This window comes from Lontra canadensis, unplaced genomic scaffold, assembly GCF_010015895.1.
Source record: "Lontra canadensis isolate GAN:19392208 unplaced genomic scaffold, GSC_riverotter_1.0 scaffold189, whole genome shotgun sequence".
In the NCBI taxonomy this organism is placed as follows: Eukaryota; Metazoa; Chordata; class Mammalia; order Carnivora; family Mustelidae; genus Lontra; species Lontra canadensis.
The window spans coordinates 1,362,323-1,389,401 of NW_022631183.1; the positions used below are offsets into that span (position 1 = coordinate 1,362,323).

At 39.0% G+C, this 27,079-nt stretch overlaps 1 protein-coding gene across 14 annotated transcripts in view; it reads left to right on the forward strand.

Moving 5' to 3' along the window:
* The first annotated feature begins 8,937 nt into the window (after positions 1-8,937).
* The window catches only part of LOC116861037 (ankyrin repeat and KH domain-containing protein 1), a 128,116-nt gene continuing 109,974 nt past the window's right edge, over positions 8,938-27,079 (forward strand). For 6 of the 14 annotated variants that reach the window (XM_032847470.1, XM_032847472.1, XM_032847471.1 and 3 more), the window contains exon 1: positions 8,953-9,353. In XM_032847470.1, coding sequence (XP_032703361.1) covers positions 9,063-9,353 — 291 coding nt within the window. In that variant the 5' untranslated portion in view covers positions 8,953-9,062. Of the gene's footprint in view, positions 9,354-27,079 lie in introns of all 14 variants that reach the window. The other 8 variants (XM_032847476.1, XM_032847475.1, XM_032847477.1 and 5 more) reach the window with 4 other exon arrangements.

Sequence of the window (27,079 nt, forward strand, 5' to 3'; positions counted from 1 at the left end):
TCTCAGATGTCCTCATTAGTGTGTCTGTGTGCCTGTATGCATGTATGCATGCACGCATGCATGCATGTGTACTATTTTCTTACTTTATGGCACTATAAGATGCTCCGGGTTCATCTTGTATATTCCCCACCCTAATTCTAGACTCAGCCATTTCTCCAAGGAGCCATGGTTCCTCTTATTGGAGAATGTTATTAAAAACCAAGATGTGGGTTCAAGGTAAGCAAGTCACTACAGGAATGTCATTTCTAGATAGTATCATAAAGCATTTTACCAGTCTGAAAAGTCCCTGTGCTTCCTCCATTCAACCGTTGGCAGCCGTTGATCTGTTTACCATCTCCACAATTTTGCCTTTTCCAGAATGTCACATATAAATAAGATCACATGGTACGCAGCCTTTCAGACTGGCTTCCTTTACTTAGCAATACATTTAAAATTAATCTACGTCTTTGCATGGCTTGGTAGCTCATTCTTTTTTATTACCGAATAGTATTCCATCATGCAGTGAGAACATGTTTGCTTATTTATTTACTTTTCTTTTTTTAAAAAAAGATTTTATTTATTTATTTGACACACACAGAAAGAAATCACAAGTAGGCAGAGAGGCAGGCAGAGAGAGAGGGGGAAGCGGGCTCTCTGCTCAGCAGAGATGCGGGACTCGATCCCAGGACCCTTTGATCCATGACCTGAGCTGAAGGCAGAGGCTTAACCCGCTGAGCCAAACAGGCACCCCATTTATTTACTTTTCAAAGGAGACCTTGATTGTTTCCATGTTTCAGTGATTATGAATAAAGCTGCTATGAACAATCACATGCAGAATTTTATGTGGATATCTTTTTCACTCCGTGGGTAAATACCTAGGAGTACAACTGTGGGTTGTATGGTAAGACAATGTTTAGCTTTGTAAGAAACTTTCAAACTCTCTTCCAAAGTGGCTGTACCATACTAGCAGTGAGTGTTCCTGTTGGTTTGCATCCTCACCAGCAATGGGTATTATCAGTTATTTGGATTTTAGGCATTCTAGTAGATGGAAATGAAAACTTAAAGAAAGGAATTTTTAGTCAACTCTGTGCCCAAGGTGGGGTGCAAACTCACAACCCTGAGATCAAGAATCATATGCTCTACAGAGTGAGCCCACCAGACTCCTGTAAAGAAAGGATCTTGATACATTATGCCACATTGCTCCTCAGAAATTTTGTATCAGTTTTTCTTTTTTTTTTTTTAAGATTTTATTTATTTGATAGAGACACAGCGAGAGAGGGAATACAAGCAGGGGGAGTGGGAGAGGGAGAAGCAGGCCTCCTGCCAAGCAGGGAGCCCATTGTGGGGCTCGATCCCTGACCTGAGCTGAAGGCAGACACTTAATGACTGAGCCACCCAGGCGCCCCTGTATCAGTTTTTCTGAAGTAACTTTTGTTCTTATACTCCTTGTTTCCTACATCTAATCAGATATGAAGTCATACAGATTCTTTATAATTGCTGACAGTAAATTTTACTCCATTTGATAGTCATTCATCTGATCTGGCTTCATTACCTCATACCTGGACTAAGAGCAACAGCAAGACTGCTTATTTTCCAGACTCCAGTATTTCCTTGTTCTAACAAAACTCATGCAATACAGCCAAAACAAAACAACTGTAATTATCCCTTAACAATTTTTATCTTGATAATTTTGCTTTTCAAGAACTATGGTGGGTGGCCTATTGAACCACATTTCAAGCCCCCAGTCCAGTATTTAACATTTCTTTAAACTAAATTTCGCTTGAATTCACGTTTTGATTTCTCTGTATTGACCAAGTTAGTCTTTTTACCATCCTGATATACAATTTGAAGACTTTCAACTTTTTATCAACATTCCTATCATTTCTTTCCATTTGTAATGCTTTACCTCTTCTGTTTCCCTCAGTCATTATCCTAGCTCAAAATGGTCATAATCAACTTTTCCCTAAATAAACTTACTCCATTTTAACTTCTCTTTTATATTCTCTTTACTCAGTGCTGTAAAATATTTTGTCATACAGTCTTGAATTTGTCTGTTTTCTATTATTCCCTGTGCATTTTATCCAACTAATCATCAACCTATAAGTATATATATCAGTATAGTTGAAAGGAAGTACATTAACTCTTCTGTTTCTTTTGTTTTCCCCCAAAGCAGTTGGCACACTGACATGCACATAGCAGGAATTGAGTAAATGTTGGCTGAATGAACATGTGAGAAAATTGCAAAACTTATTTGAAATCAATTTATTTAATTTAAATATTTAATTTTTATTACACAAAATATATGTTAACTATGGAAAAAACTAAAAAAGAAAAGCCTAGAAAATACAAATATTCAAAAAAGAAAAGCAACTTTATAAATCTCTGGATAATTCCATTATCCAGAGATAATCAGTATTTTTTAAGTGTTTTTTTAAAGATTTTATTTATTTATTTGACAGAGAGAGAGATTACAAGTAGGCAGAGAGGCAGAGCAGAGAGAGAGGGGAAGCAGGTTCCCTGCTGAGCAGAAAGCCCTATGCGGGGCTTGATCCCAGGACCCTGAGATCATGACCTGAGCTGAAGGCAGAGGCTTAACCCACTGAGTCACCCAGGCGCCCTTAACTGTTTTTTGTTGTTTTTTTTTTTAAGATTTTTTATTTTAGAGAGAGAGAGTGCACACACTGGTGGGAAGTGGAGCAGAGGGAGATGGAGAGAGAGAATACTTAAGCAGGCTCCCTGTTGAGCATGGAGCCTGACATGGGGCTTAAGCCTAGGACTCTAAGATCATGACCTGACCTGAAACCAAGAGTCAGCTGCTTAACTGAATGAGCCACCCAGGCACCCCTTTTTACTGTTTTTTTTTTTAAGATTTTTTTTTTAAGATTTTATTTATTTATTTGACAGAGAGATCACAAGTAGACAGAGAGGCAGGCGGAGAGAGAGAGGAGGGAGCAGGCTCCCTGCTGAGAAGAGAGCCTGACGCGGGACTCGATTCCAGGACCCTGAGATCATGACCCGAGCCGAAGGCAGCGGCTGAACCCACTGAGCCACCCAGGTGCCCAGATTTTTATTTTTTAAAGTAATCTCTGCATCCAACGTGGGGCTCAAACTCAGAACCCTAAGATCAAGAGTGGCATGCTCTATCAACTGAGCCAGTCAGGCACCCCCCTCCTCCCCGAGATGATTACTATTAATGTCAGTTTTACATTACTTTTTCTTTTTTTTTTCTTTTTAAGATTCTATTTATTTATTTGATAGAGGGAGAGAGCAAGTAGGAGGAGTGACAGGCAGAGGGAGAAGCAGGCTCCCCACTGAGCAGGGAGCCTGATTTAGGGCTCGATCCCAGGACCCTGGGATCATGACCTGAACCAAAGGCAGAGGCTTTACCCACTGAGCCACCCAGGTGCCCCCAATAAATAAAGTCTTAAAAAAAAAAAAGAAATTCTGATAGAGCCCCAAGGAAGTCTCTCTTTTGCTGAGAACCTAAGTGATTCTACCACAAGAGATATTTATATACTCATTAGTTTTAGAAGTTTGGGAAAAAAAAAACCCAAAAAGCTATTTCTGGCATCAAAGGTGTATAATCAAATGGAGTAACATCACTTACTGACCCCACTCTTCTTCTTCTTCTTCTTTTTTTTTTTTTTTGGTGGGGGAGGGGCAGAGGGAGGGAGGGAGGGAGAGAATCTTAAGCAGGCTCCATGCCCAGCACACACTGGATACAGGGCTTGATCTCACAATCCTTAGATCATGACTTAAGATCATGACCCAAGACAAAATCAAGGGTCGGATGCTTAAACGACTGCATCATCTAGGCATCCTGATTGGGCTCATTTTTGTTGGGCAGGCAGTAAGGATAGAACTTTTGGAAGGGAAGCAGATGTCTGTATATATATACATCCCCTTTTTAGGAAGGGTAAGCTCAATAGCAGAAGAAACTCTAGGAAACTTTCTGAATAATTTTCTTAGGTTGTGTGGTGTGGTAATCTAGCTGCAGCCATAACTCCATATTTTTAAAAATATGCCCACTTCCTAGATGTTGCTAGACATCTTACAGTTGGATTCAACTATAGCTCAAATAAATAGTAGCTTTCAGCTTATGATTTCTCAGTTAAATTAATATGTTCCCAGCACTTCCTTGAGGACAGACAGTAGATCAGAAAGCTACCCATTTGTAACAATGTTTGTTAAGGGCAGGGTAAGGAAATAATCTAAATATTCAACACTAAAGACGATAAATCACGTAAACAGAATACTATGAAGTAGTAAACAAGAATGACAGACCTCTTTACATGCTAACATGAAATATGCCTAGAATAAATCAGGTGAAAAAAGCAAGATATAGAAGTGTGTATAGTAGACGCTGCCATTGTGTTTAAAGAGAAAAAACAAATTGACACATATGAAATTGCTTATATATTTAAAAATCTCTAGAGGTCTATTTTCTTTTCTTTTTTTGGAGAGACAGAACATGTGTGCATGTGTGCACAGGAGTGGGAGGCAGGGGCTAAGGAAGAGGGGTGTGGGTGGGTAGGGGGAGAGGGAGAGAGGGAGAGAGAGAATCTTAAGTAGGCTCTATGCCCAGCACAGATCCTGATGTGGGGCTCCATTTTACAACCCTGAGATTATGACCTGAACCAAAATCCAGACTTGGATGCTTAACCAATGGAGCCATCCAGGTGCCCTTCTAGAAGAGTATTTTAAAACCTAATAAGACAGTTGGGCAACTCTTTCTGCTCACAGGTCCTGTCCCCATGCTTTCATAAAACCACCCTAAGTAAGTAAGTAAGTAAGTAAGTAAATAAATAAATAAGACCTAAAAGATGATTTGCTTATGAGAGGGTATCTGAGTGTATAATGGACAAAATAAAATGACTCTTTTTATTATGTTTTTAAAATTCTTTTTGAAATTTGAACCACGTTGATGGTATCAACTATTCAGATTTCTTAATGTGAAATTACATGGTCTAAGAAATTAACAATACAGTTGGAAAAACCAGAAAACGTTTTAAATTAAGTGTTTCCAGTTGTTAAAAAAGAGAAAGATATTAAATTTGGTGGCAGTCAGGGATAACTCCACCTAGAGTGTTAATTAGCAGGTCTATAAGAAAGATATAATGATTGGATTATTATATCAGTTTATGTGATTGATGAAGTTCCTCTTCCTCTGATGGTACCAAGAGATCAATGTGGTATAGTGGAAAAGGCATGGATTTTGAGATCAGGCAGAAGTAAATTCAAATCCTAGCCTTTCCATACATTGCTCTTATAAGCTTGGGGAAGTTACTTAACCTTTTTGGAGTTTCAACTTCCTCATCAGAAAATGGGTGAAATCTTGGTAAGTTTATTATAAAGGTTAAATGACATAATATCCAAGTGCAACATATTTTTTGGTTTGCTTCCTTCCTTAAATAGACAGGCTGAACTGAGATGCACTGACATGCAGAAATTAAATAAATGTCTTGAGAAAATGTAAATTGCGCATGAAAGAACTACAGTTAGTCAAAGTAGCTTAAGTCCCTGTATCTACAATTTCATTTGTCAATCTCACATTTCTTGCAAAAAAAATGAAGATTTTTATTATCCTTAGAAGTTTTAAAAATCCTTGGGATATACAGTTTCTCCTTTTGCCTTTTCCTTCTATGTCTGAAAGATGGTCAAAAGGAAAAGTGCTTTGAAATACACTATAGCTACTCCTTAATCAATACTCCCACTAGTTTTTTGGAAGAAAACATTTTATTCTAATACTCATTTCTAACATATATATGTATTTCCTAAAAGAGGGATTTTGCTCTCTACTGCTTATTTAGCATTTGAAAAATCAGTGTACGTGTACTTTTTTTAGTTAGCAGATACCATCTTAAGATATGATATATCAAAACCAACATTACCCAATAAATCACATAAATTTATTGATATTTTACATTGAATACTTTGAGTGTGATTTGATATATTCACCAAATGTATTACTTGATATAGTGATTGACTGAATGATTTTTCTGTTTTCACTTCTGTAATACCACATGATGTGGTGTATATAGAAATACTAAAATCATGTTTAATACAGTCTCAACAATAGCAGCCACCAATATCTAGAATACTGGGAGTTACTAAATCCTAAAATGATTACTCAATTGTTGTCAAACTCCTGGCAACAAGTGTCTCAGGTAAAGATCCAGGTGAAACAAAGATTATTGCTCAATCATATTTTCCTGGCTATACTCAGGGTTGATTGCTAGGTACTACGTAAAGAGTATATAGCTCTCTCTCAAATATATTGGGTAAAATGCATATTCCCAGATTTCCTTTCTCTCTGTTCCTGAGATTCATTACATTTGTTCAAAGAATTTAATGAGTTTGTTCAGGGAGTTGCATCAGAAATTTATTTTTGTATTAATGGTAGGACTGACAAGCAGTTCCTTTGTAATGCTGCACCAGTCAATACCTGTTTTTGCCTAGGGATGTATCCATACCAATTCTGGATAATCCAGCTTTGAAGTGGGTTGGGCAGAGCTGGGTTTCTTTCGTTGGTGCTATTAGTTTGGCTTGTGAACTCGTCACACATGTCTTCAAAATTTAAACAGCACTGAGGATATAGGCTAAATAAGTTCTGTAGATTCTAACTAAAGACAGTACACAGGACATTTGTATCAAAATAGTTCTGTAGAAAAGGTACAAGAATTTTTTCCATTTCCTACAACTTATTATCTAGAAAGAGCATTCACCTAACATATTCTGCTTATAGAAAAGACTCCTTTTTTTGGTATGTGAAATGCCAGAATTAGAAATTACCACGCCAAAGAAATGTTAACAATCTTCAAAATGTTCTTTAAGCTTGACAGAATCAAATTTTAAAAAATTTATATATATATATTTCATATTTTCTTATTTTAGAGTGGGGGAGGGGCAGAGAAAGTAGGAGAGAGAGAATCTCAAGCAGACTCTAGGCTGAGCTGGAGCCTGACCCCGGCTGGATCTCACCACCAATGAGACAGATTCATGATGTAAACCGAAATCACCGCTTGGTGGTCTAACCGACTGAGCCACCCAGGTGCCCCCAAATTGTTATAGTCTTTACAGAATTTTCAGATTACAGCTCAAGGTAGGTGAAATATTAAAAATTGCACAATCAAGATATACAAAGACTTTTGCTAGAGTTGCAAGAGGAGAAGTGCCAAATCTTTTGCTTTTAACCAACCTAAGTCATATGCACATTCTCTGGGTCAAAGGACATTTGCAATACAAACTTCACCAAACGCCTTTCTGGTGACTTTTTTTTTTTTTTTTTTACAGAGAGAGAGAGAGAGAGAGAGAGAGAGCACGAGTAGCGCTTTAACCCCCTGAGACACCCAGGTGCCCCTCTGGTGATCTTTGATCATAGGATTTGTCGAAGCATGAGTATTTTAAAGCCCCTCTTTATTGACAAAAGAGATAGAGGGATAAAGATAGGGATAATAGAAGCAGAGACAGATCCTTGGAAGGGGGAAGACACCTCCGCACGCCGGACCCCCCGCCCCCAACTCCCGCCACCCGCCTTAGCTAGCTTGTTTTGCATCACCGAAATAAGACAAGAATTAGTTTGGTTGCCCCCGGATCCAGGGGCAGGTGGAAGACTCCTGAAGGAAGAGTAACTAATAAAAATGGGTCTTTAAGTTTGGCACTTTGCTCACCGCCTTATGCTAACGTATTCAAAACAACAACGCAATGAGGGACGTGCTGCTATTGGTCCCATTTTACAGATGAACGAACTGAAAGTCACAGAGATTCAGCACAGAACGCCCGTAGGTCACACAGCAAGTAAGTGGAGGGACCAGAATTCGTAACAGCTCCAGAGCCCGCACTCTAAACACGCCCTGCGGTCTGATTTCCTCGAGCTGTTCGCTACCTTCCCACCTTCCCCGGTGGGACAGTTCCCAGTACTGAGGCAAGGCGCTGTCCAGCCCTCAGGCCCGCCGCCTTCCACGAGCAAGAGAACGCGGCCCCGCGGGGCCATCCCGGCGGCAGGTTGTAGAACTGCCTCACCCAGCCACGTCCCGGCACGCGGGCGGGCGGAATCGCCTCGGGGCGGCCACATCCCAAGCAGTGCCCCCTTGGTCTCCTCAGCTTCGCGCGCCGGGCTCCCCTCTGAAAGGCTGGAGGCGCCAAGCAAGAACAGCCCTGCCTCCTCGCCTGTCCCAGCCCCCTACACCCGCCCAAAGAGCCAAAGGCATAGGTTACACAATCTCACCTGTCCCAGAGGTGGCGACCGCTCCAGTGACTGACGCTCCGCTCCTCCAACCAGGGGCTGTCAGGAAGGTGGAGACGCGCTGAGACGGATTGCTTCTCTCCTCCAATCCCCATGCAGCAACTCTCCGGCCGCAGTCTCCGCGTCCGGCGGGGAGCGACAGGTGGGAGCTTCGTAATCTCCGCGCCTCTTGCATCCTTGACAGATAAGCCCCACCAAACTCCGGGTGAATTCTGCTCCAAATCTTACCAATTCTTGAGGGTCGTCACCTCTGCGGTCATTTTAATCAGAAGTGGAAATTCCCCAGCCCTTTCCCGTCACCTCAGATGGGGGCGGGATGAATGGTACTATTGTGGGCCAATTGTAGCACGCGACGTCCTGTGGCAAAGTGATCGACACTTTGTGGCGCCAATGAAGCTTCCTATTGTCAGGGGTCACTATGACTGACCACAAGGCGAACTAATCCACTTTAAGGTCGTGACGAGGTAGTGAGAGAGGTTGACCAATAGACGTAGAAAAGGACCGGAAGTCGGCGCGTGGGGACTAGGAGGCGGGTGTTCGCAACCGCCTAGGGCTGCGCGGGTCAACGCAGCTTGGAGGCCGCGAGCCAGCAAGCGGCGCGTGACGAAGAGCCTGAGCGACGGGTCACCTTGGCCAATGATCTGCAGCCGCTGGGGAGCTGCAGCCAGTGGCGAGTGTGGGGGGCGGGAGGCAGCAGGTTAGGCAGTGAGAAGTTAGTGGCGCTGCTGGGACGGGGGAAGGAGAAGCTTCTTCCTCCTGCTGTTCCTCTCGTTCCCGGGATCGGCGGCGGCGGTGGCTGCGAGTGACTCGGCAGCGTCTCCGGCTCCGCGTGCGAACCATGCTGACCGATGGCGGAGGCGGCGGCACCTCCTTTGAGGAGGACCTGGACTCGGTGGCTCCGCGATCCGCCCCAGCCGGGGCCTCGGAGCCGCCTCCGCCGGGAGGGGTCGGACTGGGGATTCGCACCGTGAGACTCTTTGGGGAGGCCGGGCCCGCGCCGGGCGTCGGTGGCGGCGGCAGCAGTGCGGCCGGAGGAGATGCGGCGCTGGATTTCAAGTTGGCGGCTGCGGTGCTGAGGACCGGGGGTGGAGGTGGTGCCTCTGGCAGCGACGAGGACGAGGTGTCCGAGGTACGCTTCCAGGACCCCCGCCTTCCATACAGTGTGAGGCATGATTTCTCTTTGGGCCGGCACAGGGCCCGGGCCATCCTCTGGCTCCCCGGGCGGAGCCGTTCTCTGACAGCGATCGGCTCCATGGCGGCAGTGGCAGCGGTGCGGGCCTAGTGCGCCCTCAGCTTACTCTTCAGCCGGCTGCTCGAGCCGGACCGGTTCGCGTCACCATCCGTAGACCCACAATGGGGAGTCCTTTGGTCTCTAAGCTTCGCGCGGGAACAAGGACTCCTCTGGCTACCTCCCGCCCACCCCGCTTTGGAGATGGGGGGCGGGGTCTTGCCAGAGTCCCTGCCCTTGGTACTGAGAGAGCGAGCGAGACAGGAGAGGGAGAGAGAAACTGAGACAGAGACAGAGCTTGCTCGCTGAAAGGGCATTTCCACTATATGTCTGTCCCCAGAGTTGAGTTGTCTGTCATTTATTTGCCCTGTGCCTTACCTACGTATGAAAGAAGTGTTCTTAATCTCCTTTTTTAGTTTGAAGCATGTTAGTATGAAGAAGCTCTCTGCTTTTACCCTGAGAAGGCACGTGAGTCTTGCACCTGGGACCTTTTGTGAAGTTATGCAGGAAAAGGAAATTCCAGTGCATCTTTGAACTTCAGAATAGCTGGATAGCTGAAGTCTGTATTTTTTAGACTTGGAGAAGTTGAAACACTGAACAGCTTTTGCAGAAATTAATGATCAGATCCTTCATTTCTTGTAACTCTTTAACTCTTAACTGTGCCTTTTTAGGTCCGAGCAACCTGGGATGGAAGGCATCATCATCTTTTGGGCCCTAGGGAATAGGGAGATATATTATATATGTACTTTTATCTCTTGACCATGGCTTGGATATAGTACTGTTTCTTGACGGCTATTGTTCTAAGTGCCCAGAGTATTCTATTTTGGTTCTAAGGTGCCTCCTTCATTCCCCTATGACCAATTATTTTAGCCTCTGATCTTGCTGTTAAAGTACAGAGATTTCTCTGTGTACAACTATCCTGGCTGTTGTGTTTGAGAGGAATAAGAAACTATTTGTGGGTTGCAGAATACAGTTAGTGCATTGTCTTACCATTCTACATTGTCTTACCATGTCTGAACAGGGGTTCATTTAGTTTTAAAATGTTAGTACATTTTCACTCCAACATTTCGCTTTGGAAAATATAGTGTGTGGGTTGTAAGGAAGCTAGTCCCTTGAATGTCTGTATCTTTGGATTTCACTTTAAGAGAATTAACTTCTAAGTCAAAGTGGGACAGGATTTTATTTGAGTAGGCAGTTATGGGGAGAGTCTCTGGAGCACCTCCACTCTTGTGCTTATGGAAGACTTTCTTTCATCCATTCAATGAAAGTGGATGAGAGAGGAACCTAAAACACATGTACTTTTTACCTACAAAGCAAAGTGGGAATACCTTTAGATTTTAAAGATAGAGTCTTTTTTTTTCTTCCCTAACTTGTAAGAGAGACGGAAAAGGTTTCCTTTTTTCTGAAAGTAATGTCCTTGATTTTCTGGACCATTTTTACATAATTATCATAGGTAATGTGAAAGATCACTAATGCACTTTTACATAAATAATATGTTTAAATTTTTTCAGAGGTAGAGTGCGAGTGAGCCTCCAAAGTCATAAATTTCTAACTTCTTTGGCTCATGTGTTATATCTGGGAAATGAGTTTTTGAAGTAACCATTTCTATGAGGCTTGTATACACACACACACACACACACACACACACACACACAGCATCTCTCTTTCTCTAGCTTACTGTATTTCATTTGGATTCCCCATACCATGTGATTAAAGCTGTGAGCAGAATCGTACCTTTTTGTTTTTTTGATGGTTTTTTTGGATGTTATTTATTGATGATTCTTGTACCCATTTAGGCTAGTGGTAGAACTCCTTAGTTCCCTGTTACTTAAGTTTTCTGTGCCTAAAAAGGATTTAGGTATTAAGTGTATATCGGTGGGCCTCATTTTTGGAATGAGTGTGTCTGGGATACCTGGAGACTTTATCTTAGTCTAAGATGTTGCTCAGGGTGCATATAGATTCTTTCTTAACCTATAGAAAAAGGAAATTTTGTTTTTATGACTTCTTTCTCCCATATCACATAGAGAAGAAATTCCTGGAGTATCTGGTCTTTACAGTATGTGTGGTAGAGGATAGTCTATGTGTTTGTGAGTGAAATGACATATTTTGCCCAAGCAGATTTCTTCCTTTTTTTTTCTTTTCTCTTTCAAAGTATTAGCCATCTTCTCCCATATCATTGCCTTTGAATTTCCAGTATGAAGAGATCATAATATTGTTCAAAAAATACTCACCCAATTGGCATTTGATGAATAATGCTAAAATCTTTATTTTTGTCTTCCCTAGATGTTCTAGAACCAAGTACTTATACTTTAGACATCCAGAAAGATAATGAGTCATTTTATAGTTTGAGAGTGAAATTTGTCTTGTTTTTCAAATGGGGCAGGACTTGGTGAGAAATAAGTAAGAAGTGTGGAGGCTTAGTTTATTTGCTCTAGAATTAGTTGAAGTCCTATATATTTGGTGTATAGAGGCATAGATACTCTAAGGACCTCTTATTTGTTCATTGTGAGAGCCTATAGCTAAGAAAAAACAAGCTCTTTTCCCTTGCTGGCTAAGTCAAAAGACTGTTCAGCTTAAGGAATGGGCTTGGGTCTTTTTGTAAATTTTTTATTAGAATTATACTAGCTTAGAGAATGCCACCATTTAGGATCTTTGGTTCTTGTTGTTTTAAACATAGGTAAATATTTGTTTTATATTTCTTCAGGCATAGCAAGAATGCTCCTTAGCTCTCCAAGGCCTTGAATAGAAATCAGAACTTGCATTGGATCCTATTGAAATATACTATTGTTTAGAATAGAAATCAGGTTGAAAATTCTTTAAAAAAACAATTTTTAAATGTTGATTTTTAGATTCGTAGTCTTTTTTAAGCAAGTAAAAAAGAAGAAAATAACCTAAAGGAAAGACTTTTGTGAGGTTTGTGAATTGATTTTTCTGTCATAAGAGTGTATGCATATGTATGCATGATATTCTCCTTTTAACTTCTTGTTTTCAAGATTTTATTTACTTATTTGAGAGAGCGAGAGGGTGAGAGAGACAGAGAGAGCACGAGTGGGGGTTGGGGAGAGTGGTGGGGACAGAGAGAGAGGGAGAAGCAGGCTCGCTGAGGAGCAGAGAGCCTGACACAGGTCTCAATCCCAGGACCTCAGGATCATGACCTGAGCAGAAGGCAGATCCTCAGCCAACTTAGCCACCCAGTTATCCCCCACTTTAAAATGATAAAAGTCATATAGTCTCATGTTGAAAAATTCAACAGTGTAGGTGTTAGGTATAAGGTGCAAAGTAGAAGTCCTTTCATTCCCACTGATCCTTCAAATCCCATTCTTCAGTGATAACCAATATTACAGTTGTGTGTTTTTTGTTGTTTTTTTTTGAAATTTTCTAGGCCTATATAAACCTATGTATGTGTGTGTATTTGTTTATATACAGATACTTTAAAGATAGATACCCAATTAGACAGCATAGGTTTTTATCATATTGAGGTTTTTTTTTCTTATCTTGAGGCATGTGCCTTACTTGTAATTAGGTAGAAGCACACAAACACTGTGTACAGTAATTTATAGCAAATTATAGCAAAAGCTTTGTAGGGATTTTTTTTTCCTTGAAAATTATTTTTAGAGGCAAAAGTACAGCCATACTGAATTTCTATTTTGATTTTCTCTAGTTGAGGAGATGTATCATTTGCTTTAGAGTTACTTATAATCTGTAATCTGGAACAAGGTTTCTCAACAGCAACATACTGATGTTTTAGTCTAGATAATTCTTGTTGTTAGAGGCTGTCCTGTGCATTAACAACATCCCTGGCGTTTACCCACTAGATGCCAGTAGAACCCATCCAGTTGTGAGAGCCATAAATGTCCAGACATTGTTAAAATGTCTCCTGGGGACAAACTCACCCCTGGTTGAGAACCACTGGTCTCGAGTCCATTCTTATCAGCAGGGATGGCAATTTTGTCACGAATACTCTGTATTCAAACTTTAGGTAAACAAGGTGAGTCACTGCTTTTAATAGCATTTCAAGGCTTGTGCTTATAATCTAGACAAGAGAGAAATTGAAGGAGGGTACTGAAAAGTTAAATGCTGTAAATTTTCTGCAGTAAGTTTATCATTTTGAGTAACTTTCACTTAAAATACTCTATTGTTTTTGAAAAATTCATTTATTATTCATGAAAATAAACTTCTAAAAAACTTTGATGGGGACTTTGTTCAAGGTAGAAAGTGCTTTATTCCATAAATTATCAATACTGGTGATAAAATAGGAAATATAACTTTGTATACTAGTGAGCAAACTTTGGAGACACTGGAAATGTTTACAGAAGGAAAAGCTACATGTTACTACTGTCACAATTTGTTACATTGCATGAGTATCAACTCATATTGCATGAGTATTAATGCAGGATTGAGCCCTGCATTGGTCTTCGTGCTCAGCGGGAAGCCTGCTTCTCCCTCTCCCACTCCCCCTGTTTGTATTCCCTCTCTTGCTGTCTCTCTGTCAAATATATAAATTTAAAAACCTTTAAAAAAAGAAGACTTTCCATATAAAATGATGTGTTGATAAGTATGGTTATATGAATGGTGGGTCAAGCCAAAGTTGATTAGATTTGGATGGAGGAAAACCTTATTGTGAAACTTGAAGGATGGAAGGTTTTCTTATGGTTGTTATTTAGTACATTTCTTTTTTTTTTTTTTTTTAAGATTTTATTTATTTATTTGACAGACAAGAGATCACAAGTAGGCAGAGAGGCAGGCAGAGAGAGAGGGCAGAGAGGCAGGCAGAAAGAGAGGGGGAAGCAGGCTCCCTGCTGAGCAGAGAGTCTGATATGGGGCTCAATCCCAGAACCCTGGGATCATGACCTGAGCCGAAGGCAGAGGCTTTAACCCACTGAGCCACCCAGGCACCCCTATATATGAGATTTCTAAGCTGTAAATTTGAGAAGGATTTAAACTTTTTCTAATCAGAGTGATAAAACACGTTAAGAATGAAGCATTGGAGATGAGTTTAAGCACATTCCTTCCTGAGTCTATCTGGTAGTAAGGTAAAAATGCACTAGATAACCTCTGAAAACCAATTCTGGCCTGATTCAATGATAGATTAGGTAAATAAAATATTTTGCTTTAAAGAGAAAGCAAAGCAGTTTTTAAAAAGTACTAGTCTTGAGTTGGCAAGTAAAAAGAGTCTACCTTTTTTTTTTTTTAACCAAATCTACCTTCCTATGTAACCAAAAGTATAAGAAATAAAATCAGTTCCTTTTTTTACCCATTATAAAAAAATTCCTTTTTTAACCCATTATAAATTAACTGTTTCTTTCTTTCTTTCTTTTTTTTTTTTTTTGAGATTTTATTTATTTCCTGAGAGAGAGACAGAGTGCGAGAGAGAGAGAGAGAGAGAGAGAGAGGAAACAAGTGGGGAGGGGTGGGCGGGAGGAGGAGCAGAGGGACAAGCTGACTCCCTGCTGAGCGGGGAACCCAGCGTGGGACTCAATCCCAGGACCCTGAGATCACGACCCGAGCTGAAGGCAGACACCCAACCAACTGAGCCACCCAGGCACCCTATTTCTTTTCTTTTCCATTCTTTTCTTTTCTTTAAGGTTATTTATTCATTTGAGAGAGAGAGCAAGAGCGGGGGAGGGGCAGGGGGAGAGAGACAAGCAGACTGCTCCCTGAGCGGGGAACCCAATGTGGGGCTCCATCCTAGGACCTGAGATCATGACCTGAGCTGAAGGCAGATGCTTAAGGACTGAGCCACCCAGGTCCCCCTAACTATTTCAATATATATATCTTCTTGGCCTTTATTATGTATAGTTTTCTGTTGCATGTCTATAAAGTCATAGAATCTTGGTGATAATCCTATCTCATCGCCTTTTTAGGTAACCGCTACCATTTACCGAATGCATATTATGTGCCAGTACCGTATTAGGTACCTTCATTATTTGTTTCAATACCCCTTTGAGGTAGATGTCTGCATTTTTATAATGTAGGCTCAGGGAAATGATGAATCCGTAAAACAAAAACCAAAAAAATTGGTTAAAATGTTACACAGCTAGTAGGTGGTAAAGCTAGGATTTGAATCTAGTACTGAATCCAGAACCCATGCTATTATTTTACTTCTTCAGATTAAGAAATAGAGGCAGTTTGGGTTACAAACTACTGTTTCTCCAATAAATACTTGCTTAGTCCCTGTAGAAGTTTTCATTAAAGTGAGACGAGAAAAGTAAGGAAAATGTAATGAACTTATAAAGCTATTTTTCTGTACTTTTTTTTTCTATTTTGAGATAATGCTCTTCTTACTGTTATGATATGAATTTTTTAAAATACCCATATTTGGCAAAATGTCAAATTAGAAACTTCATGTTGGGACCCTGGGCAAAGCCTTACAAGTCTGGACACAGTTGAGCTAAGTGACTTGCCCAGGATAACACAGCTAATTTGTAGTAGAAAATAGGTCATCTGACTCTCATTCTAGTTATCTTACTTGTCCTGCTGTTTCTTTTTTGGTGCATTGTACCAATGAATTTAATTAGTTGCTTAAGACATGCCTATCTCAAACTAGCACATAATCCATAGTTGACCTTGTTGGAAAAGTTTATTTTATTTATTTGTTTATTTAAATTAACATATAATATATTATTTGCTTCAGGGGTACAGGTCTGTGAACCATCAGTCTCAGACAATTCACAGCACTCACCATAGCACATACCCTCTTCAATGTCCATAACCCAGCCTGAAAAGTTTTATATTATTTAATGAAATTGGTGACTGCTGGGTAGATCAGTATATTAAGAAGGCAGTTAAAAGTATACCATTGAGGGGGCGCCTGGGTGCCTCAGTGCGTTAAAGCCTCTGCCTTCCGCTCGGGTCATGATCCCAGGGTCCTGGTATTGAGCTCGGCATCGGGCTCTCTGCTCAGCAGGGAGCCTGCTTCCTCCTCTCTCTCTGCCTGTTTCTCTGCCTACTTGTCATCTCCATCTGTCAAATAAGTAAAATCTTTAAAAAAAAAAGTATACCATTGAGTACAGGAGGAGCACTATTCTAAGGTAATTTTGTAATCGAACTTACTTGAAAATTTCATTCATCTTAAAAGAATTAAATAAATACTAAAACTCCTGATATAAAAAGGCATAAACCCAATTTTGCACCTTTGCCAATATGGAAAATGTTGGTTTTGTATATTGTTAACACTCTGATTAACTTGTAGAAATTAAAGTCTAGGTGCTGTTCTATTGTTAGTTAACGATGGTGTGTAGTTCCTGTGAATGAAGATCATTTGCCTTGTGATGATTGATTGGCTTGCCTTTTTCTGGCCAACTTTACCTAAACCAGGAAAAAAGTAAACTTGTATATAAAGCTCTGTTTTACTTGCTAGACTGAAACTTAGCAGCTGTTTGTCAAAGAGCACATTTGATCTTCCTCCTTTAAGTACACTTCTGTTCTCATAAAGTTTTTCCCTTAATGGATGTTTTCAGTAGTAGAAAAGGTGTTTGCTTTTGTTCTTTTTTTTTTTTTAAAGTAGATACCCTAGTGTATCCTGGCTGTTTGATTTATCTGCATTAGTGAGCAATTTTGAAAAGAGAAAGGCAAGTATACCCCTAGGGATTAGCCTTAAGAACCAAAGAATTGGTTTTCTTGGCAGTTTATTAAGTTGCCAAGGTAAGTTTGATTTGTTTAACAGTTTGTAATGAGGACAGTTGGATTGAGAACAAATTTTGTTTCTGTTTTTGTGTGTGTAACAAAATATACAGAGACAAAATTGACCATTTTAACCATTTTTTAGTTTTCTTAGAATATACATAACATAAAATTTACCATTTTAACCATTTTAGAGGGTCCAGTTCAGTGGCATTAAGTACATTCACATTGTTGTGCAGCCTTCACTAGCAGCCATCTCCAGAATGTTTTTATCTTCCCAGATTTTGTATTGATCCCCATCTACCCTTCCCCAGCCCCTAGCAACCACATTTCTACTTTCTTTCTTTCTTTTTAATGTTTTATTTATTTATTTATTAGAGAGTTAGAGAACACAAGTAGGCAGAGCAGCAAACAGAGGGAGAGGGAGAAGCAGGCTCTCTGCTGAGCAGGGAGCCCAACGCAGGGCTCCATCCCAGGACCCTGGCATCATGACCTGAGCCGAAGGCAGCTGCTTAACCGACTGAGCCACCCAGGTGCCCCATCTACTTTCTTTCTTTGTAAATTTAACTACTCTGGGTATGTCAAATAAGTGGAATCGTACAGTGTTTCTCTTTTTGTGACTGGCTTGTTTCACTTAGCATTATGTCTTCAAGGTTCATCCATGTTGTAGCATGTGTCAGAATTTCATTCCTTTTGAAGGCTGAATACTATACCGTTGTATGTATACACTACATTTTGTTTATCTATTCATCTGTTGATGGACACTTGAATTGCTTTTACCTTCTGGCAGTTATGAATATGCTTCTATAAACACGGGTGTACAAATACCGATTTAAGTCCCTGCTTTCAGTTCTTCTGAGTATGGTAGTAGGATTGCGGGATCATATAGTAATTCTGTTTTTAATTTTTTGAGGAATTACCATACTGTTTTCCATAGTAGCTATAGTATTTTACATTCTGACCAAAATTGCACAAGGGTTCTAATTGCCACACATTTTAGCTAATACTTGTTTTTTATTTTGTTTTTGCTTTTGACAACAGCCATCCTGATTTGTGTGAAGTGGTATCTCATTGTGGTTTTAATTTGTATTTCCCTAATGATTAGTGATATTGAGCATCTTTAAGTGCCTTTGGCCATTTGTATATCTTCTTTGGAGAAATGTCTATTCAAATCCTATCCCCATTTTTATTTATATTTATTTATTATTATTTTTAAAGATTTATATTTGAGAGTGAGAGTACACAGAGGGAAAGTGAGAGAGAGAAGCAGGTTCCCCACTGAACAGGGAGCCTGTGCAGGGCTTGATCCCAGGACCCTGGGGTTATGACCTGAGCTGAAGACAGACGCTTAACCTACTGAGCCACCCAGGTGCCCTGCTATCCCCATTTTTAGTTGGGTTGCTTTTTTCAATGTTTAAGTATAGATGTTCTTTGGGTATTAATTTCTTATCATATATGTAATTTGCACCTATTTTTTTCCCATTCCGTAGGTTGCCTTCTTACTCTGTTGATAGGTGGCCTTTCATTCCTCCAAGTTTTTAATTTTGATGAAGTCCAATTTACCTATTTTTTCTTTCGTTTATACTTTTGGTGTCATATGCATAAAGTTGTTGCCAAATCCAATGTCATGAAGATTTTTTTTCCAATGTTTTCTTCTAAGAATTTTGTAGTTTTAGCTCTTAATTTAGGTCTTAGATCCATTTTGAGTTAATTTTTGTATACAATATAAGATCAGTGTCCAACTTCATTCTTTTGCATATGGGTATCCATTTTTTTCCAGCATGATTTGTTGAAAACATTATCATCTCCCAATTGACTGGTCTTTACATCCATGTTGAAAATCAGTTTGCCAGGACACCTGGGTGGTTTAGTCGACCCTTCTGCTCTGGTCGTGATTCCAGGGTCCTGGAATCGAGTCCCATATCATGCTCCTTGCTGAGGGGGGAGCCTGCTTCTCCCTCTGCCTGCTGTTCCCCCTGCTTTGTGCTCTCTCTGACAAATAAATCTTAAAAAAAAAAAAAAAGAAAGAAAAGAAAATCAATTTGCCATATGTTGGAGGGTTTCTTTCTGTTCCGTTAGTCTATATGTTGGTCTTATGCCGGTATCACTCTGATTTGATTACTGTAACTTTTCTATTAAGTTTTGAATCAGGCAGTGTTGGTCCTTCAAATTTGTTCTTCTTTTTCAAGATTGTTCAGGGTCCCTTGAAATTCCACGTGAATTTTAGGATGAGTTTTTGTATTTCTGCCAAAATGGCCCTTGGGCTTTTGGTAGGAATTACACTGAATCTGTAGATCACTTTGAGAACAAGTTTTAATGCAAATCTTTTTTTTTTTTTCTAAGATTTTATTTATTTATTTGACAGACTGAGAGAATACACAGCAGAGGGAGAGGAAGAAGCAGAGTCTCCACTGAGTAGGGAGCCCAATGTGTGGCTTGATCCCAGGACTCTGGGATCATGACCTGAGCCAAAAGCAGATACTTAACTGACTGAGCCACCCAGGTGCCCCTGTTTTAATGCAAATCTTAATGTAATTGTGTTGGGGCACCTGGGCGACTCAGTTGGTTAAGTGTCCAGTTTTTAATTTCGGCTTGAGTCATAATCTCAGTGTTGTGGGTTGGATCCCCACATTAGGGTCTTTGCTTGGCATAGAGTCCGCTTGGGTTTCTCTCTCTCCCTCTGCCTCTGTCCCTCCCCTCCCTCTCTCTCTCTTTCAAAATAAAATCTTTAAAGAAATCTTAATTGTATTATTGCATTAGATATTACCAAATCAAAAGGTTTGAATCTGACAAAATAATAAAAGTCATCTGTAATAGGGAGAGGCTGTGTGAGCACTCAGTTGGTGTCTTCCCTAAAGGCATTGAACCCAGTTAACATGGAATAGTGTAGATGAGTCAATGTTTCTGAAATATAATCCCCCTTTTTTCCTGATTCATTCTCATATTGTCTAACTTGTGATTGATCACAATGCTTCGTGTATTGATTAAATGCTAGGAAGAACATGTTTTATCCTTTATATCACTAGTGGTAAATTCAGTTTAAAAAAATTATCTCAGTATAGTATTAAAGCAGGATAAATGAACCTTAATATTTTCTTTAATGATGTAGAATTGAAAAAATTTTCATGTAAGCATTTTATGAAATCTTAGTCAGAAAGTAAAGGTTTGACCTTGTCAGTTGATACCTTGAGTGGTACACTTTGGAAGGACTTTCAGCTCTTACCAGCTTCTAATTGATTTTTTCCTCTGTTTACTTATTCTTCTGCTATATCTCTATATTTTTATTTTTGTCTTTTAAAAATTGTACAGTCGCAAATTCAGTTACATAGGTGAAACAAACTATCATTATCAAAAAAGCGATCCCGAAGGGGTAATATTCCAATTATATTGGTTACATTATCTTCCTTTGTTACTTTTTATTTTGAAATTTGAAACTTACTGGAAAGTTGGAACAGTAGTACAAGGAACTCCCTCCCCTCCATATATCCTTTACCAAGACTCACCAGTTGTGTTCATATTGTCCTATTCTCTTTCTATAAACAAATAAGTGAATAATTTATTTTCTGACTCATTTGAAAATAGGTTGCATACCTCATGCCTCTTTACCCTTAAATTCTTGAGTTTACATTCCCTGAATATTCTCTTACATAACCATAGTGCATTTATCAAAATGGGAAATTGAACAGATTTCCAAAGTACTTTTCAAATTCAAATTCCCAGAGTTTTAAAAATTGAAATATAATTCACATATCATAGGTTCATTCTTTATGTACAATTCAGTGGCTTTTAATGTATTTACAAAGTTGCACAACTACCAGCACTGTCTTTTGAAAACATTTTCATCACCACCCCCTACCCCCAAACAAAACCTTGTACCCACTAGCAGTCATTTTCTATCCATCCTCCTGCCCCCACTCCACATTCTCTGATAACCACTAATAGGCCTTTGTCTTTGGATTTGCTTAGTATGGACATTTCGTATAAATGGAATCATATGATTTGAGGTCTTTTGTACCTTGCTTCTTTCTTAGCATATTGTTGCCAAGGTTTCTACACGTTGTAACTTGTATTAGTACTCCGTTGGGAAAATACTCCCATTTTGTGGATATACCACATTTTGTTCATCAGTTCTTTCTACAATTTGGGGACTATAAATAAAGATGCTGTGAACAATTGTGTATAAGTTTTACATGAAATTTCTTTTCAGGGATGACTGGGTGGCTCAGTGGGTTAAGCCTCTGCCTTTGGCTCAGGTCATAATCTCAGGGTCCTGGGATTGAGCCCCACATCGGGCTCTCTGCTCAGCAGTGAGCCTGCTTCCCCTTCTCTCTCTCTGCCTACTTGTGATCTCTGTCTGTCAAATAAAGAAAAAAATCTTTAAAAAAAAAAAGAAAGAAATTTCTTTTCAGTTCTCTTAGGTGTATACCTAAGGAGTGTAATTGCTAGGCCCTATGATAACTAACTCCCATGTTTGACTTTCTGAAGAACTGACAAACTGTTTTCTGTGCAGCTGCACCATTTTACATTCCCATCAGCAATGTATGAGGGTTCCAACTTCTCTACAACCTTGATAACTTTTTTTTTTTTTTTTAAATATAGGCATCCTAGTGGGTTGGAGTGGTATTGTGGTTTTGATTTGCATTTCCTCAGTAACTAATGAAGTTGAGCATCTTTTTATGTGCTTATTTGTGTATCTTTGGAGAAATGCCTACTCAGATCTTTTTCTCATTTCTTGATTGGGTTGTTTTCTTGTTGAATTGTAAGTGTTCTTTTTATGTATTCTGAGTACTAGTTCCATATTAGGTACATGATCTGCAGATATTTTTTCTCATTCTTTTGATTGTCTCTTCACTCAGTTATGTCCTTAACATTTTAAAATTTTGGGGAAGCTCAACTTTTATATTACCTATTTTTTTCTTTTGTTGCTTTTGCCTTTGGTGTCACGTCTAAGAAACTGTTGTGTAATCCGTGGTCATGAAGATTTATGCCTGCTTCCTTCTAAGAGTTTTGTAGGTTTAACTCTTACATTTATATCTTAGGTGTATTTTGAATTAATTTTTATATAAGGTGTGAGGTAGAGATTCCACCTCATTCTTTTGAATGTTAATAACCAATTGTCCCAACACCATTTGTTGAAAAGACTGTTTTTTCCTCCAATGAATTGCCTTGGCACCCTTGTCAAAAGTCAATTGACTGTAAATGAGAGGGTTTATTTCTGTTAAATTCAATTTTTCTAGATGTCTTATGCTTATTCCATACTGTCTTGGTTACTGTAGCTTTTTGTAGTACATTTTGAAATGGGAAGGTGTAAGTCCTCCAATTTTGTTCTTTTTCAAGATTGTTTTAGCTGTTCTAGGTTATTGGATATGTTCTCCTCTTGATCGGGTCTTCAGAAGAGTTTAATAGGGAGTATGCTACAGAATCTGTGGTCACACATAAAAGTTCCTTCCCCTCTATTAGTAATATTCTAACTGTCGAAATTTCTGCCCCTCTTATTACACTCTTGTTGGACTAAGGGGATAACTCAATGTCTTAAACCTGTGTTTGCCAGCCCATGAGAAGAGCAAGTTGTCACAGTATTAGTATTTGAGTTTTTTTCATGTATCCTCTCCTTGACAAACCATGGGTATATGTTTGAGAGGAGATAAAACGGAGGTGGGAGGAGATGGTTGGTTTCCATAGTTGTAGTCTGAATGCATTTGATGTGGACTATAGTCTGCATGAAGAATGTGGGTGGAATTTCTTTTCTTTTCTTTTTTTTTTTTTTTAGGATAATGGACAAATGAATAAGTGGAATAAAATATAAACCATTAGAGTTTTTGCATTTGGTAGCTTCTAACAACTGCTTAAGAGGTGTGGATCTAATATTTAAGTAACATACAATTTGCTTGACACCCAAGCTAGTGTTATCACCTATGTGATTAAATGGCAAAAACAAATCTTAGATGTCACTGCTCAAATGGTTGCAATTATATTAAATTATTAGTTATTTTCACTCTATGAACAGTAAGAGTATGTACTATAGTACCTGTTTTACTTAGGATTTGATAAAGAAACGTTTATTTCCTTTTAATTAGAAGAGAGCATTAATTAAGGCTATACTTAAATCAGGTGCATGGATTTGATCTATTATTCCTCCCCCTACAAAATTTAGAATAGTATGATAATACAGTATCAAAGGTACTTTCCTCTTGTGTATTATTATCTCCTTGTTGCTTATCTGTTACAATCATTCTCTCATTCTCTAGAAAAGAAAATCAGAGTTTAGTTTAGGATAGGATCTCTTGTTCATGAATTCACATCATACAAAATAAAGTTATGTCTTTCAGAAATTAGAGTCCTTGGCAGTCTGTTTGTTAGGTATTGTAGAGTGAATTTGTTTATTTTACAATAATTTATATAGAGCCCACTATTTGATAAACTATGCTACGCTTCAGAATGACAAAGATGAAAAAATGTGGTCCCTGCCCTTAAAGATATTGGTCTTTTCACAAGCATGAACATTTCAGGGAACTTCTTTAAACAAGGTAAATTATTTATTCAAATTATATTTGTCCTTCCAACTCCTTTCACATATTAACAGATTTTTTTTTTGAGTGTGTTCAAAGCATTGTGTACTTTAATTGCTATACCTCTTTTAATATTTTCATGATCTTGTGACAATCCATGATCCTAAATGCAAATGTATGGATCATTCTCCTGTGTAAGCTGGATGATCACTATAAAGTTTGATGTTTGGATGTCATACTTTAGGAGTTTGATGGGTTTTAAGTGGCAAGTTTAGAGGGCAATGATTAAAAATGAAAGGATACAAAGTTCATTACCATCAGATTGTCTTGTGTTCATATTTAAGCAAAACCACAGCTGCTTCATTATGTTCTGTAAACTCCAGGCATGTCCTGGTTCAGAGCCTTTGGCATTTGCAGTTTGTTCTCGCAGGAGCATTCTTCTCTTAAATATCCATGTGGCTTCCATCTCCTACTATTAGCAGTCTGCCAAGAAGCCTTCCAACTGCCTACTATGTGTATGTTGTATAAATATTGTATAAATACCTCAGGGCACCAATTTTAATTCTGAACTCATCATTTCCCCCTCCACCCCAATTTTTTTTTTTTTTACCTCCACCTTTGTAAATTACATTGCCTAAAAGTTACTTACTGTAGTCAGAAACCTCACATCTCATGTCTGCTGTTTCTTCTCACCATACACATCTAAGCAGGCATTAAATCCTGTAGGTTCTTTCTTAACATCTTATTTGTCCCTTTCTTTGTTGCTTCTGCCATAAATAAAACCATCATCTTTCAATGGCACTTAATTCACTAATCCCTGGCTCTATCTTCAAGGTTATACCCCTCTAATTTTTACTCTACCTTGCTATCAGAGTAAACTGTCTAATGTCAGTCCAGTCATACCACTATTTTGACAAAAAGCCTTCTCATTTCTTAGATAAAGGATAAATCAAACTCCTTAATGTGGCATACAAGACTATTTAGGATTTGGCTTCTGTTTTTAAATTCTATCCTTTTTTACCCTACTTTATTTGCTTTTTGTTTCTAGTCATACCAAATTGTTATAGTTCTCTGAGCATATCAGGCTATTATTGGCCCTGGTTTAATTTGCTTCTGCTGCTTTGGCTTCTAGAATCATAATAGCTACTATATGTTGAGTGCTTATTGTCCACTGGGATACGTACTTACCCATATATTCTCATATATTCTTTACCAGTATCATATGAAGATTTTGATTTTAATCAAAAATTAAAATTGCAAAAAGTGCCTCAGTTGGTTAAGTGTCTACCATTGGCTCAGGTCATGATCCTGGACTCCGGGATGGAGCCCGACATCTGGCTCCCTTCTCAGTGGGGAGTTTGCCTCTCCCTCTGCCCCTCACCCAGCTTGTGCACTTGCTGTCCACCCCCCTCACCATCTCAAATAATTTTTTTTTCAAGTTGCAAAAACAGTTATTCCCAAATTGCAGATGAGGAGACTGAAACTTAGAGACATTTTGTGATGTACACAGAGTCGTATATCTAGTAATGATGGAGTTGGGATTTTATTTTATTTTTTAAAGATTTATTTATTTATTTGAGAGAGAGAGAGATTGGGGGAAAGGGGCAGAGGGAGAGGAAGAGGATCCCAAGCAGACTCCCCACTAAGCATGGAACCCCAGGGTGGGGAAGATCTCACAACCCCGAGATCATGACCTGAGCTGAAATCAAGAGTTGAATGCCTAACCAGCTGAGCCACCCAGGCGCCCCAAAGTTGGTATTATAATTCAGTTGTATTGGACTCTGAAGCTCATGTTTGTAACTACTGCTATACACTGCTGCTGCTGTGTATCCTATTGGATACCTTCTTGTTTCAGAATTGTCATCTCTAACTCATGTCCTTTATTACTACTCCAACTGGAATTGACCATTCCTTTTTCTGTGTTCTCATGTTGTCTGTATATAACTTTTATAACATCTGTAATACTTTTTTTTTTTTAATTTATTTGACAGACAGAGATCACAAGTAGGCAGAGAGAGAGGAGGAAGCAGGCTCCCTGCTGAGCAGAGAGCCCGATGCGGGGCTCGATCCCAGGACCCTGGGATCATGACCTGAGCCGAAGACAGAGGCTTTAACCCACTGAGCCACCCAGGCGCCCCAACATCTGTAATACTTTATTGCATTCATTTGAGTTTCTATCTCAATTAGCAAGAGTCATGTTTTATTTATATTTGTGCTCCCAGTATATAATAGAATGTTTGGCATGTAATAGGTGCCTAATAAATGTTGAATGAATATATCTGTAGTGCTTAATATGCTCATGTTACCTGTTAGCCTAAAATGAGTATGATGGATTCTATATTATTTTTGTGGAGTGGAGAGTAAGAGTATAGGAAGGCAAGACAAACTGACCTTAATGATAGTAATAGTGATAATATTAATAATAATAATAATAACTAATATTTGTTGAGCAATTTCCATGTGTTAAGCACTGTGGTGCAATTTTAGATATAGTATCTTGCTTACTCATCAATAACTCTGTGATATGGTTACTGCTGTCCTTATTTTACAGCTGAGGTAATTGAGGCTAAAGAGTTAAAACAAGTTAGGTGAGATCACACAATGAGAGATGAGCTGGTTTCCTAAGAGTCCGTGCTCTTAGTCATTATGCTTTCCTTTCCTTATTGGAATTAATTGGAGGTTTATGGGTGTTTGAGGCTCTTTTTAACTTATTAAAATCAAGTATTTCTTTGGAGTGTTGAATGCTTATTTTCTATTTGGGATAATGAGTAGAAGCCAGGACTCCTTTCTAACCTCAGCCTTACCCATTTATTATGATAGAGAAAATATAAAGTTTATCCTTTGAACATTAAGATTTTTTTTGGCTTTAATTGCCAGGTACTTCATTCCTTGTGACTTTTCTAATGAGTATGTGAGGAGTCTTCTTTTTAAAAAACCTATTCTGGCACAAATTTTGTTGTATATGTGTAGTAAGTATACATTAGAAATAATGTAGATGTGGGTGCCAGAAATTACTAAATGAAAACATGATTTGTGTGTCTTTTTAAGAACTCTGCCAAAGAGGTGTTAGTGGGTTTGCTAATCTTGATTGCACTTAATTTTATCTAAAGTATTTTCCTGGGACACCTGGGTGGCTCAGTCGATTAAGTGTCTGCCTTTGACTCAGGTCATGATCACAGAGTCCTGGGATTGAGTCCCACATCAGGCTCCTTCTCAGCGGGGAGCTAGCTTCTCCTCCTGCTTGTGCTCTATCTCTCTGACAAATAAATAAATAAAATCTTTTTTAAAAATAAAAAGGTTTTTCCTGACATTGTTACTGTTTTTAAACTGAAGCATTACCGTACTTGTAGTTTTTCTGCTTACCTTGTTGGTTAATATTTGTTTTAGTTATACTCCATTGTTGAGAAGATTCACTTAATACAGTTTGGTGTGGTAAAAAGAGTATGAGCTTTGGAATCCAAAATATATGGCTTCAGATCCTGTATGGTTATGCGA